The sequence below is a fragment of the Augochlora pura genome, chromosome 5 (genome assembly GCF_028453695.1).
Source record: "Augochlora pura isolate Apur16 chromosome 5, APUR_v2.2.1, whole genome shotgun sequence".
Taxonomy (NCBI): Eukaryota; Metazoa; Arthropoda; class Insecta; order Hymenoptera; family Halictidae; genus Augochlora; species Augochlora pura.
In genome coordinates this window covers 17,306,526-17,321,071 of record NC_135776.1, presented here as the reverse complement: position 1 = coordinate 17,321,071, position 14,546 = coordinate 17,306,526, and the positions used below count along the sequence as shown (strand labels likewise).

The 14,546-nt window shown below is 46.5% G+C and overlaps 2 protein-coding genes across 11 annotated transcripts in view; one reads left to right on the top strand and one right to left on the bottom strand.

Moving 5' to 3' along the window:
• Kst (spectrin beta chain, non-erythrocytic 5 kst) overlaps positions 1-14,546 on the bottom strand; it is a 44,914-nt gene that overhangs the window by 29,753 nt on the left and 615 nt on the right. For 2 of the 5 annotated variants that reach the window (XM_078180064.1, XM_078180065.1), the window contains exon 1: positions 3,618-3,819. The exons of 1 other annotated variant lie outside the window; for it this stretch is intronic. In XM_078180064.1, the coding sequence (XP_078036190.1) occupies positions 3,618-3,636 (19 nt within the window). In that variant the 5' untranslated portion in view covers positions 3,637-3,819. Of the gene's footprint in view, positions 1-3,617; positions 3,822-14,546 lie in introns of those variants that run through there. 2 more of the 5 variants (XM_078180070.1, XM_078180066.1) reach the window with 2 other exon arrangements.
• On the top strand, positions 8,969-14,099 carry Cag (DNA-binding domain-containing protein cag). Of its 6 annotated transcripts, none has more exons than XM_078181171.1 (5): positions 8,969-9,093; positions 9,422-9,546; positions 9,617-10,545; positions 10,679-10,962; positions 11,036-14,099. In XM_078181171.1, the coding sequence occupies exon 3, from the start codon at positions 9,651-9,653 to the stop codon at positions 10,374-10,376; it is 726 nt and encodes a 241-aa protein (XP_078037297.1). In that variant the 5' UTR covers positions 8,969-9,093; positions 9,422-9,546; positions 9,617-9,650; the 3' UTR covers positions 10,377-10,545; positions 10,679-10,962; positions 11,036-14,099. The 6 variants fall into 6 exon arrangements, with proteins under 6 accessions (XP_078037297.1, XP_078037296.1, XP_078037298.1 ...); XM_078181170.1 differs by having other exon boundaries at positions 9,617-10,962; positions 11,036-12,189; positions 12,262-14,099; XM_078181172.1 differs by having other exon boundaries at positions 9,422-9,519; positions 9,617-10,962.

Here is a 14,546-nt window from a genome sequence, read left to right as displayed (position 1 = left end):
ATTGCGGAGAATTTTCGCCGCGCGCGAGATTCGTTAGGGGGGAGGGAGACACGCGACGCAACAAAATTTGCGAGGGCTTCTCTTCGGTGGAAACGCGGTGGATTAAGTTTCACACTTGTGGAACATCCGCTCCGGAACTCGGTTGAGCTTGTTACCGCTTGTCAAGGCTGAATCGCACGCGTTTGTGGAAACGTCGCAAGCTGCGGGGTATCGGGAACTGGTTCGTATTTGCCATCGCGAGTTCAGACGATTACGAAATCAACAATCGATACACGGCAGCACGGGAAGCGGCAATTTGTGGTTAAGAATCCGTTTTTCTATTTTTATATTGAATAAGATATTTTATTCCTTTGAAGCGGGAAGAAGGCAAACTATATGACACGGTGCAATGGTACAAAGAGGAAATCTTGAAGGCGGGACTAAAATTAATTATTTTTGTTATTATCCATAGATTTTCAAAGGAGAAATTAATTAAAACCATCGCACCAGCAGATATGAATTCGACGTGGATTTTAATAAATTATTAGAGGGTTCTCTGAACGGTTCAATGCGACTGCAGCTAGACTGAATCTTTCAATAATTTTTCACGCATTTCCAATGATCTGACAAACAAAATATTTCCACCAAAAGTTCATCATTATTCACTTTTCTACAAATTGCAATATCTAAAACTTCAAAAATAAAATTCTTATATACTATAAATACTAAGATATTTATTAGCTATAAACTAGCTCTACTAGTATAAATAATGTACTATAAACGTTATACTATGCTATAAAATATACCGAACTATCACCTCGAACCTTGTGATATCGCCAAAATAATTTCGGACACGCTAAACGGGTTTCCATCCAGCGAAACCCGCCGGTTCGTCGCGGGGACCTCGAAGTCGAATAATGTCTGTTATGAAAAGAAGAGAAACGGCTGAAAATCGTCGATCAACTTTTTCAGCCCGCGGACGGGGAACGGAAGAAGCTAATAAATAAATCTCCGGCGGGTACGAATTTTTTTGCTAGTTCGCTGTTTGCTCGATTGAAGCAGCTTGAAAGGCGAGGCGTCGGGCGCGACCGGGCCCCGCAGACTACCGTTCCATCAACCTTTTTCGCGAAACAACGTGAAAGGTGAAAGAGGACGAGAGGGATCGAGCAGGCGATTCTGATCTTTTTTCTGTTTTCGGTCACGATAAATAACGCAATCACGACGGAAGAAAAACTTGGCTGGTCAAGTTCTTAACGCCGCCCCGGGCTCCGATTTACATACAATTGTCACGAGCGAGAGCCACGGAGAGGATTACCGGGGCGCGTCTGAAAACCTGTCGGCCGCGATATGCAATTTAAATGACGACTCGCATAATCGTTCGCTATTAATTCGCCCGGCGGATACACACGCGAGCGTCTACCGCGACCGTCGCGCGCTTAAATAATTCAACATTATCGGCCGGCGAGCTTTAATTGCCGACGGACTTGTCCCACGAATATGCTCGCCTCCCCATGGTCATCGAATCTTCAGCGAAATTATCATAATCGATGCTCTCTCGTGCCTTTACTATTCCGAATAGTGATTCGAGCTCGTGATTAACCTTTTGCAGTTAATGCACCGACTTCCAGGCACCACCAAACACTGTAAAATAATTTCTGCATCCTCGAATTTGTTTTTATCCAAAACAGTTGTTTAAACTGTGTCGCATGAGTCACAAGACTCAATTTTGTATAAAATGCAATGAATCGTATAAGAGGGAATTATCGTAGATCAGGAAAATTATTTTGAATTGATTGAGTTCTTAAAACAGAAATTTCTATAATTTTAATTATAATTAGTAATATAGAAATTTTAATTATAGTAATATATTTTTGTATACGATAGTTGGATGCAGCTCAACATTTTATTGATTTATGCGTGCAGAAAAATTATTAGTTCAGCGGCTATTTAATATTAATTACCGATGAAAGTAAATTTATAAACCAAGAAAATCTTGAGCAACATCCGTGTAAATTATTCAAAGAATTAGAATATGTTCCAAGTCAGTTCGACACCCTATATAACAAAATTTAAATAAGAACAAATAGCTAATTGCATAAGAACGAGACTTTGGAACGAATGGACGTTTAAATGAATCGGATATAGCGATTAGTAATCGGCATTACAAAAACATATCTCCGACTTCGTTTACGAAATTGCAACTACGACTTTGTTGATTTAACCCTTTGCTCGCGAAGCCATCTTGTAAACCTAAAGCAACTTCTCTTTCCTTTTTACACGATAAAGTACATTTTATTGAGTCTTGTGACTCGTCTAACGTTACACACTTAACAATCATTTAAATCTGAACCTCGATGATATAAAAATTATTTTCGAACATGATATCATAGCGGAAAAAGTTAGCTATTTCCTTGAACTCATGCGAGACGAATTGCTTCGTTTATACACGGTGGCGATATTATCGATGACACAATAGTCTACCGCAGAATTGAAACGGTTTCCAGTACAAAGAGTTAATTACACGCGGGACTTTTTCATTTTAAGAATGGTGGGACGTTTGACAGGTAGCAGGTGATTACGCCATTGGCAGGCCCGGTTCGAGACCTCGTTCGCATCGAGAAGCGTGCCGGGCCGCGCCGGTGGCCGGCGCGAACCAAGAGGGCAATGACAAGCAGGTAACATCGGAGATTTGATTAGAGTACTTAAGCGGGGACTCGTCGGCACGGCTGTTTCGAAGCGGCTGGAAACCGCGTAACGCGGTTCTACCGGCCACGCGTTTCCAAGCGTTTCCGAGCGTTCGCGAGCGTGCTCGCCAGGGATTCTTCGAGCGTGACGGCCGCAAGGCGCGTACAGGTTTGGTCGTTTTCGCGGAAATTACGGTCGCGAGGTGAGCGTGGAAACGCGCGGAACGCCGCTTCCAGGAGCAGAGATTGCCGGCGACGAGGCGAGCCTGGAAACCGCTAGGATCCCTGGGATCCCTGGGATCGCGCGGATAACTCTCCGTTTCGCCGCCAGAGAATAATTGCGATGCTCGATCGAACCGAGAAGAATCCCCGCCGAAAAAATGTCAATTATGCTCGGACGGCGGCCGAGGCCTGACCAAGGATTCCCGAATCTTCCCTAAGGGCGGCCGAGTCCGGGGCCAGGTCCTAGGACCAACAAAAATAGCTCTCAAGGTCCTAGCCATCCGGTGCGGAGGGAAGAGTCCTCGAAGGAATTCGAGAGAGGGTCCTCCGCACGCGGTTCGAAGTATTTCCGATGGGACCGAAAGAAATGGCACGGATATCTGGCTGACGCGGCCCAGTCGATTCCGATGCCTGCGAACAGCAATCGGAGGCCCCTCCCAGTAGCCGTAATTACGAGAAATACAGAGTGCTACGTAGAAATTCATTATCTTCCCTGATAAAGTCGCCACAGCGATCGAATCGCATCTGTCTCGCCTTTATTGGTTAGGTACTGATTGTCGAGCGTTGAATGCCAACTTTTTTCCAAACGCGAGGATGCGCGATACCGAATGCAAGTAGAATTTAGACGGCAATTAAAATGGCGGAACGTTCCACGTCTACGCCGGGAATATTCTGCGATAATATTTATCTGGAGTTCCAAAGAGCAGCGAGCGCATCGCTCACGGATTTTACCGTAATTTCTGTACGACATCGTAGTCCCAGGATTCTTCACCGATCAACGGTCCCTGCGATCATGGCTCTGCGAACGGAACGATTCTCTCTCACCCGACCTTGTGGCACTGTGGGTCTCTGCACGCAGCCGAGCAACAACACCGATATAAATCACTGTCGCCTGGCCGTTTTGACGTTCGCGAACGCCGACACCGAACTGATTCAGCGGTTAATGGAAGACCACTGACACAGAGAGTGGGCCTGTTATCGCCTAACGCGAGAGCCCGTTGTCACCACCCTATCCTCGCCGCGCCTCGGGCACGAGCGTTTGCGAACACGAGGTAGCGGGAACTGGAGCTCTGCCTTCTGGCCGCGGTGGTTTCGACCGTTCGAAAAAAAGAAAAAAAAGAAAATGAACCGCACCGTCTATCGCTGAAGTCGGCCTGCGCTGGAAATGGTCGGCGCTTGGATAACTATTAGCTGGACGGTTCGAGCGCCCAAACGAGAAATAACCCATCGAAATCTCCCTTTCACCCAACGGGTCGCAAACCGGGAAGAGAAACCGGATGCCCCAAAGAAGTCATCGCGAAACGGTCCGAGGGACACACTGCGTTCTATGACTGTTCCACGAGGAGATATTTGTCCCGCGATTCGCGTACAAGATACGGTCTCTCCGATATGACAAACTGTATCGCGGTATTGTATCGTTACTTCAATGATCCCATCGAATTTTATTATATATATTGTAATCTATTATTTGTCGTATATTACAGTATATTATATTATATAATATATAATTTTATTTAAGTTTTGTATTTAAACAAAATATGGAGGAAAACATAATTGCAGTAAATGGAACACGTTGCAAAGTGCTGCAACAACCAACCGGTGTCGAGATGGTCAAAGCTGTCCTTCGGTCGGTTTAAACAGCTGTTGCGTCATTCCGCACTTTTGTTGCACGTTTGTCGTCTATGTTGCTTATCATTGTACAAACGTTTAATATCGGGTAATGTGTTCATAGAATGGAAAATATAAATAAAAAATCGAAAGGAATACCAGTATATATTGTTGCTACAAAAATGAAGTAGGGACGGACTTGCAACTTGTATAAAAAAATCCAGAATTTTTTGAGGTTTACCATATTTTACAACAAAGATTATCAACTGAAAAATCGGAAAGAGTTCTCAGAAATCTAGAACTGTTTGACACCGACTAATTACAACTAAACGACAGACTTGATCATCTTAATTGGTCCACCCTTTGATTTGAAAATCTTTCGGAACATTTACGAGCTTCCAGCGAGCAAAGTTCGAGTGCGTAAAATAAAACAACTAGGTGTAGGACTTCGAAAACGTGCCGGTTTTCGCGAGACGGCCTAGCCGCGAATATTGCGACCGAGATGCAGACTCGTGTCGGTTTCGCAGCCGATCGGCCGTATACAAATTGTGTTTAATTACGAGACGCGACGGTCCTATAAGAGGCATTGATACACGTGACGTGTGCGGCGTTAGAATCCGACTTACATATGTTAATTGACGAGCGCCGCATAGGCGTAGGAGTCGGTCCCGGTCGTTTCCGAGAAGAAAGGGAAGCGTCATCCGTGACTTTGCGAGACCGTGATGTCACTGCCGGCGGATTTTTTTTTTTTTACGATGTTTGTCATTGCGTGATGCAACCCGGAGACACTCGGAATTGGCGTACGGTTCGCCGTACGCGACCGGAAGCACGGTGAACGGGGCCGAGACATTCCTATAGTTCGAGGTTAATCGATTGTAACGAATTCGGGGATCGGGAAACTTTAACGGATGGAACGCGGAATGCTCCTTCGCCGGAGTACTGCCGCGCCGCGAGAGGATCCGTTTCCGTCGGCATTATTTTATCCAGGTGAGCGCGCAGCTCCAAAAAAAGAAAACCTCGCGTTGCCGGAGGGAATTAATTGATCGTTCCGCAGCAGAACAAACGCGTAGAAAATCGCGACGATCCCCGGCAGATAGAAGAGCCGAGTCGTTCGAAACGTTTGCGATAAAAAAACGTTCGTTTCGCGGCGGGTGTGCCGATGGCAGAAACAAAGTCCGCGGATCGCCGGATAATTAATTAAGGCGGCGGGCCGGGCTCCATCGATAAGTGTTTTGTAATGGGCGCGCAACAATGGATTTCGCCGGCGGTGCGTCGGCTGAAAGCCAAGAGGGAATCGGTCCGGCCGATCGATTGCGAAAGAATTCCGTTCTGTATCTAGATGTTGCGAACCCTTCGGGAGAGTTTCTCTGTTTCTAGCATGGTGCATGCACCGTGCTTCCGGTGGAATCTCGGCTGGCGTCCTATTCGCCCAGGTGAGCAAACAAGTTCGAACGGTATATGTGCCCCGGGCGTTCGCGGCGGCGCGGACGATGAAAGTTGAAAATACGTTCGCGCTGCCTTCGGCACACCTGGAAGCGAGCGAACGATTAAACATTTACGCGATCCGTCCGGAGATACGACCGGCGTATTTGTAAATCAAATTAGTCCGGCCGACGGTGCCCCTTCCTTTTCACTTTCTATCGGCCGATGATCGTTCTCTGGTTCCTCGTGAAATCGGTACTCGGCGTCGCCCGTGAAACGCGTCGCGTGAACTCGAGGAAAGGGAAACGTTTTACGGACGGGCTCCACGACGAAAGGTGTTCGAACATCTGGTCTTTATCTGATACGAGGCACGGCGGCGGTAGTACGACGAATTCATAAATCATAACGTCATCGACGCTTTTACCAGATAATCGCGAGGCGAGCCGAGGATTTTTGACGTAATCGATGGCCACTTCTCTCGCCTTCCACGCGCGGTACTTTTCCGTCCCGGAACAATAACCGAAATTGATATCGGACGGAACGAGTACGGTTGCACGCGACGCGAGTGCATAGGAGCCGACCGACATCGTCGGAGAACAGGCATGCTTCGCTAGATAAATGTAATTAACAGAACGACATTCCATTGTGACTCGAGTTGAATGGCAGCATAGGCTGCGGGCCATCGAAGTAGGAGCTGGTGTCTGGAGCATGATTGAGTCGAGGGGATCCTACCAGGAAGCCCGAAACAGTACCGGAAATACGGTGGCCGCCCTGGATGGGACCGGAAGAGAGGCCAGAAACGTAGAAGACTGCGCCCGGCACCGGGTGAAATCCGAACCGTATTATGATCGAGGCGCGTCCCTCGCCGGCTGGAAAGGGACACCACCTACTATTTGACATTGATAGCAACGAGCAAACGTTCGTCTGTCGCGGCGGCCGGCAGGGAAAGGATGCGACAAGGTCTGGGAAGTTCAAACGATTATGACGGCACGCCTATATTTGGTCCACTGGCTTCGCGATCGGCAATGTTACCGACCCTTTCCAGTGCCACTTGTTGTTGCCTCCTTCCTGACCAAATGCAGAAAGAACTGCTCATTTCGCGCGACCAACATGGCGGACCCTGCGAACTCGAGACATCGTTACGATCGGTCTCCGGTCGATTTGAACGGTAAATTAGCGTTCGGTGATCGCGGACGGCTCGAAATATCCTCGTTCGAACGTTTTTCAACGACTCGGCGATGCTCTCTTCCGTGTTCACCGCGGCGTCGTAATTAGCGGTTCGCGTGCGAATCACCGTTCGCTGATCAACGAAATTCACGTAGCCGCAGGAAGGTGTAATCTTTTTTACGATTCCGCGAGCCCTTCATTCATCCAGCGTAACAGGAAGCGTTTCTTTATGGGCAGTGTAACGCCGAAACGCGCGGAGTTCACGCGAACCGTGACGCCGGCATGAAAAACTGGCATCTTCTTCTTCTTCCTCTTCTGCAGCATCGACGCGGATTCGTAATTCTCCTGATTCAGGAATGAAATCATTCGCGCTCGACGAGCATCCATCGAACTGACTCATGCGGTCGATAATTCGCGGTAAACAGCGAGGATAAGAATGGAACTCGTTTACATAAACATTGCGAAACTGAATGTTCGCGACGCCTCGTTATCGCGTTATTATTCTATTTGCGAGCATTACCGAATCCACCGATTTAGAGCTAATCGCGAGAAGCTGTCGCGATCGCGTGCGACAAGATGCGACTCATCGGCGAAGGACGAAGTCATACGACAACGAATTCTTTTATAAACGCGCGGAAGTCGATCGATTCCTCGCGCGTACACCGCGATGCACGCTATTTACATAACTTTGAAACGAGATCGTCGCGTTCGTGTTTTTACAATCTATTTAACCGACGTTCGTTAATCCGGATGATGTCATTGGCTTCTGAGAAACGTCGTTTCAATTCCTGAACGTCGGATCGCGCGCGAAATAAAGGCGGCTCCGTTACGTTATCGCGAAATATGCCGCTTGCTATAATTCGCTGATTGTCTATCGGTAATCCACAGTCCGGTGATCCCCGTTTGCACAAGAAACGTCGACTTACGAGAGACCGACGCGTGATTCACTCGGTTTCCTGCGGACGTTAATTGTTAAATTATAACTTTCACGTCGCGGATTGGCCAACCGGCTGCATTAAGCAATTATCCCACGGAATCGGGGACCGGCGTTATCGTTTTATCGAACCCTTCGGTTAAACAGGTTTTCCTGGGGATCGTTTACCTGTCGCAGATTTCGGGGACCGAGATCGAACTTCGAGGCTTCGCATAAAGTCCGCAACCGACTGCAATCTGTTCGAATGAATGGGGAATCGAAGTGGCTTTCAGCCAAATGTCAAGGTGTCGGACCGATTATTATTTTTTTCTTGTTTCTCTTTTGAAAAGCGAATTACGTCTCTCTCGCCTCACGGTCAAAGATTCCACGTGCACGGTTGCGGAACACTATGTGTGGATGTCAACGGGTTACGAGGGGCGTGACTGAATGGAACGTATTATACCGCGGAAAATGCTTACAAGCCGGCTATCTGCTTCACGCTATCTACGCGCTCGCATTCTGATCTACGGTAGAACGAGTAGTTTGCGGTGTCCTTTGTAAGTTTCGCGTTAATGGCTGCCGTTACTCCCACGCGCCACATTAAGCCACGTCGTTCCCGAGCCCGGTCGCATGAATTCTCGCCGGAGAAATGTGCAACGACCATCTGAATACAATGGCGAACGTCCGCGACTCTCCCCCCGACTTTGGGGACTTTAAATTAGGCGATTTGAATTTTGATTGATAGACCGCCTTCGTCGATGGACCTGCACCATGGTTTAAATTTCCCGCGATTTTTGCCTTCCGGAAGTCGTTCTGCCCATGCGAATTCGAATTTTTATATGTTCGAATTACAATTGAAACCGAATTGAAATCGAATTGAAATTGAATTCGCTTCGTATAAATTTCAATAAAACCAGGAAATCAATGGCGGTTTACTTGTTCTTCATTTTTCTTACGTTGTCTGGCCTGGTATGTGACATGACAACACATGACAGAGGACTCTACCGGCGAGATGGTTTTTCGATTTGCAATTAGATGACATTTGAAATGTTTGTTTTAACGCTATTAATCCGTTAACATCGTTGCAGCTCCATGAAGGCGAGTATGAAGTGTCTAATTACTGCTTTCACGCGTTTCCGATGTGATTCAATCTCGAAATCAATACCAGTGCTGACAGATCCGAATGACATAACCTATGAAAGAAAAACACTTGTCAAAGTTGACACTCGGCGATTTTGACAAATGTCATTTTGTCACTGTTTATAAACAACCTGTCCTACAATGATTTAGAAAAAAGAATATTGTATAATTCATTCGTTTCGGTATTATTGTTTAAAAAGGATGGATCACAGTCTGTAAATGTTGTGAAAGGAATGTACAGAGTTTCCATCATGCAATTACCAGTCTATTAAATTCTAATTAACAGAAGAATTTATGTATGAAGCACAGATACGGTTTCTAATGGAAAACTATCTATATTTGCTCAAGGAGAGCCGTCTGTTGTTGCACAGATGCCATTAATTGGTATGTTACCAGTAGGAATACAACCAAGTAGGTCACGACCATCTAAAAATAGTTTCCAGCGCTTGCTCATTGCAGAGTACTGGAATGTTTGTTGCAGGATACAGTGTTTCCTATGATCAGAGCGTCTAGGCATGTCAGGGAAAAGGAAAAAGGTAACCTTAACGATGAAAAAGAAGCTGGAGGCCTTATTTAGAATCGACAACGGCGAGCCACTGAAGAGAGTAGCCATCGACTTGGGGGTGGGGACTTCCACTGTATCCGACTGGAAAAAGAATAGGAAGGACATCGAAGACTTCTGTGCCAAGATGGTATCTAGGGACAGCTTAAGCAACAGGGGAACGATAAAAAAGGCAAAAAATGTGACACTGGACAATGCTCTGTATATTTGGTACATTAGAGAACGCAGGAACGGTGTTATCATATCAGGACCAATGCTGAGAAAGAAAGCTCTCGGCCTTAACAAAAAGTTGGGTGGGGATCCCACTTTCACGGCAAGCATGGGATGGCTGGGAAGATGGAAAGGCCGCCATGGAATCAAATTGAACCTATCCAATGATTGTCTTTCCAACAATTCTATTCCTGACAAGCACAAGAACTGCCATCTATTACTGGGAACCGACTATGGATCAGAAGCTGAAGAGGACACTCGAAGTTCTGTACAGAGCAAACCCCATGACTCGAGAAGCTTAGAACATGCACAGGCAGTGGTAATGCTGGAGAAGCTAATTGCATATTTTAGTCAGCAAGGTGATACACTGGAAGGTGAATTAAGTACTCTCAGACATTTATTTAATCGTGCATCGAAAAAGTGTTCATTGACTATAAAGCAGGAAAAGACGAAACACTTTGTGCAATAACGATTCTCTCGGTGTACAGTTATAAATTCTGTAAATATACGATACACTTCTACATTTTATTACACTATCGCAATAAAATGTACGGAATTCGAGGAAAAAAGGGACTGCATCGATTATCCTACTTTTCGCCCTATTAATCCGATGGCTCGCATCCAAAGGAAGCACCACGGTAAGTAACCGGCCGGCATCCTGCGCGTAATCGTTTTAATCTGTTTTATGTAATCAAGCTATTTACGATGAGCCGGTGATTCGTTTGATGATCGTCATCCAATTACACCGCCGATAGCCGTTTAATTTAATAGAATACCAGGGTGAACATCCTCTACGGGACGCTAACCCGGGGATGCCCGGACACGGACCTCCTGGGAATCGCGGCAATTCCAATTTCCGCTCCGTCGCTCTGATTCGCTCGGCGGACCCTAAAAAGCCATCCTATCCTAACGGACCATTGATTTTCAGCAAAATTATGCGTGTTCAGCAGCGAGAAAAGACCGCCATCGATAGCCGTCACCGTTAGGATCTTGCAGATGCAGGAATTCTTCGAGTTTCACGAGCGTGAAAGACGCCGTCGTCTCGATGCGATTTGGTGAGTTGCTTCAACGCTTCGCGATTCCATAATTTGTAAAAACTGCTCGTTAATCTGGCCGATCTGTTCGCAGGGTTTCACGCTGACAAGTTCAAGCCGACGCTACGGGGACGCAATGAACTTGACCCCCGGTGACTTTCGAAACGAATTAGGGGCACGGTTGTTGCGCAAACAACGTTCACGCGCTGCGAAATAACGACACGTGAAATGAAACTTGGGTACGGAATTCTTTTAATTGCCGATGAATGCATTGATAACGAAGACGACGATGTGAAACTCGTCGCTGGACTACGGTTCGCGATGCTTCAATCGCTGAGAACAAAGTTGAAGATAAATTGGGTTAATAATAGCGTTTCCAAGTATCCTCCCAGAAACGAATGCACATCCAGCATATTTCCGAGCCATGGTATCTGTAGGAGGGGGCCTTGAAAAATGACTTCACGCTAACACGTTTGAAAAGCCGCGATAGGAGTGCTATACCGACCCAATCGAAAACTATTCGCTGCTTTATCTAATCGCCATTCCTGCATTAATTACACGGAATCTCAGACGACAGGGCCGGCCATTCATTTATGCAATCTTTACTTTCAATTCCCCTTTCGTTTATTTTTATTGTTTGAACGTTCGTTCCATCGAATGGAAATTGTGAATGTTTGATCAATCGAACTATGAACTTGCTGCTTCAGTAGTTGAAGTTCGGGAGACCCCCAACAAAGAAATCGACGGCTCGAATTTTCGAGGCAGCGATAATGCATTCGGCAATGATCCACGTGACGTCAGGGGCCTGTAGAAAGTTGACAAGAAAAATCTACATTCCTGCATGCGTTCCGGCAGTTTTACATTCACCGTCGCCCCGCCGTGCTGTCGGCGTCTACGTACTAGAAGAGTCTGGCCGCGTGTATGCGCCAGATACGAAGTCCGTTCGTCCTTTCTTTCTTCATACAGTATTCCGTCGACGTGCACCCGAGAGGGGTCACGTACCGGGGACATGCAACTAATTACGGTGATCAGATGTCGTTAGGGATCTACGACGAAAACCAGCCCCATAACTCGTGCCCCTTTCACCCGTGCCTTTTTTTCCCCCCATCGGGACAAACACTTTCGACTCAGGATGAGGTAATAAACGTGTCGCAGCGTGGACCCACCGTATGTTCTATCACACTAAAATCTACAGGGTGTTGTGAAGAAACGCCAAGGTCCCCCGACACGGTTTGGACGAATCGATCGGTAACGAATTTCATAGATCATTGTACATTTTGTTGTAAACAGGCCTGATAACTTTGAATTGTTTTGAAACAGGTTCGCCACACTGGTAGCGCGGATCGATGCGACGAGACCGTATAGATTTTCCCCGATTCGCGAGGTTCGCATAAATCGACGATTGACGGAACGCGGGAGTACGCGCCAAGCCTTGAAGTCTGTAACCGGAGTCGTTGGTTCTCTCGTCTTGGGTTCCAGGACTCGCCAAGGATCTTTTTCTCTTTCTCTCTCTCTCTCCCGCTTGTTCTCCGGACTCTCCACGTAGCGTCGGCAAAAGGAAGGGGGGGATGCCCGAGAGCGGTCCAGCAACTCCCCAGAAAACGTGATCGCACTCGCGCGCGCGCGCGCTCGCACGCATCAGAAACGTACTTACGTTTTGCTGGTAGTACTCCAACTAACGTTTGCTAGCGATGGAACGAACTACTCTAATCCAGAGGAATCTCACTGACAAAGAAAGAAAACTGAATTCTTTCGGCAAATGATAATCTAGTTGTAAACAAGCCGTAACAGAGATACGAGTTTTTATATCAATATCTAAACCGTGGATTTTTCGATCTCTTTGTGTTCGATAACTATCCATAATGCAGTGATCTTTGTATCTGTGCGTCAACGGTTCGAGGTTAATGTAATAATTTCATGTTATACAATGGACACGACACAAAGCAGTCGGAGAAGTTATCTATAAATTTTCAATCAACGAATCATGTAAGAACTCTGCCCTATTGCGTTTGATTTCAACGATGCTTGTTATCAAGGTCGCGTCCCTACTAGATTCCACCATTTAACAATAGCAGTATCTCCGTGATAGCGAATCAAATAATCTCTGTAAACTCTGATCTGTGATTACCTTCGACTTTCCTAGATTCAGGCTACAGTATCTGAGTGTTACTTGGGAGGGCGCCATCGCTATCTAAGTAAAGTCTGCCTAGATAGATTAGTTTCTAGCGACAAGGCATTAAGGTTAATATCAATGATAGCTGTCCACCTCAGAAGAACCGTTGCAGGGTGATAACCAAAGGAAGAGGAGTAGAGCGAACGTCTATCGCGATTCTTTGATCGAAAAATCGAGTACAGGGGAGTTTTGGTCCTCGGTAGGGTCGTTTCACTTTCTTTCATTGATCGTCGGGGACTGTGAAGACCATTCTCTGTTGGATCGAATCCATCGCTAGCCGTGGTTTCACACACACACACGACTTTCGCCGCGTTCGACTTGCCGGAAGGTTATGGTAGTGGTGCGACGACGCCAGGAGGGAGGGTTGATTGGTAGGGGCAAGAAAATACGGCGCGAGAAAGGGAGAAAAGGGAGACGGCGAACGGAGAGAGAGAGCGAGAAGGAGAGGAAAAAACGACGTCCATTGAGAATTACGGTATTCGTCGAGTAGAAGAACGGGCCAGCCAGGTCTGGAGGGGCTCATTAGAAACTCGAGGCAACGGCGCGCGCTCGCGCGAGCACGCGAGTTATATTATTTCCTCGTGGAACGCAGGGGCTAAGGCCGATCAAATGCCGGGTACCGTTCAGGAAAGGATCGAAGTCCGCTCCAATTTCATGTGCAACCAACGCTCCCAACCCGTTATAATAATCATCACCCGAAGGGGACTAGTTCCGACAGCGGAAGAAAAACGGGAAAACGTCCCCTACGACGCCGATAATCCAGATGTTGCAGGCGTCTCCCCTCTAAGAAACATTGGAACTCCGTAACGTAACCCGGTTATTTGAGTTTCAATTTTTTCCAGGAAATCGTGTAACATCCCCTCGATTGCAATGGCGGGAAAGTGGTTATTTAAATACTCGAATAGATTAAGCAAACTGGAGTGCTTCACCTAATTTCCTGTTTCAAATGTCTTAATATTTTGTTAAATACGAACTGCCATAAATATACGAAATAATCAACCAATACGATGACTAACGATAATAAATGAAATATGAATGATTTCGAATGATGCTGCGAATCGACAGATGCCGGAAGAAAAGTTTGGTTCGTCTTAGTTCGTATTTTAGTGCGACCCTTCGTTTCCTTTCCTTTCCTTTCCTTCCTGACTAAACTCGGTCGAACAGTCCCACAATTTTAAAGTTGTTGAAACCGAGTCACAAAAGTACTATTCATTTTGCATTTCGTATACAATTAGGCTGGCGATAGATTGTTTTCAGCGAAATAAAGAAAAGGAATGCGAACGCGAGCAGTTCTAGACATTCACGTAAAAAACGATCCGGCAACGGAATAAAAACATGCGCGTAAAGGCGTCCATGTGTACGTTTCGGGGGACAGAATTTGAATGGACGCGACACACTTATCCCCTAATCTCCCGGAGATCAGCCTTTCTCG

Bases quoted from the DNA above. Each gene is read 5' to 3' on its own strand.
- Cag (XM_078181172.1), top strand. From the start codon at position 9,651: ATGTCAGGGAAAAGGAAAAAGGTAACCTTAACGATGAAAAAGAAGCTG.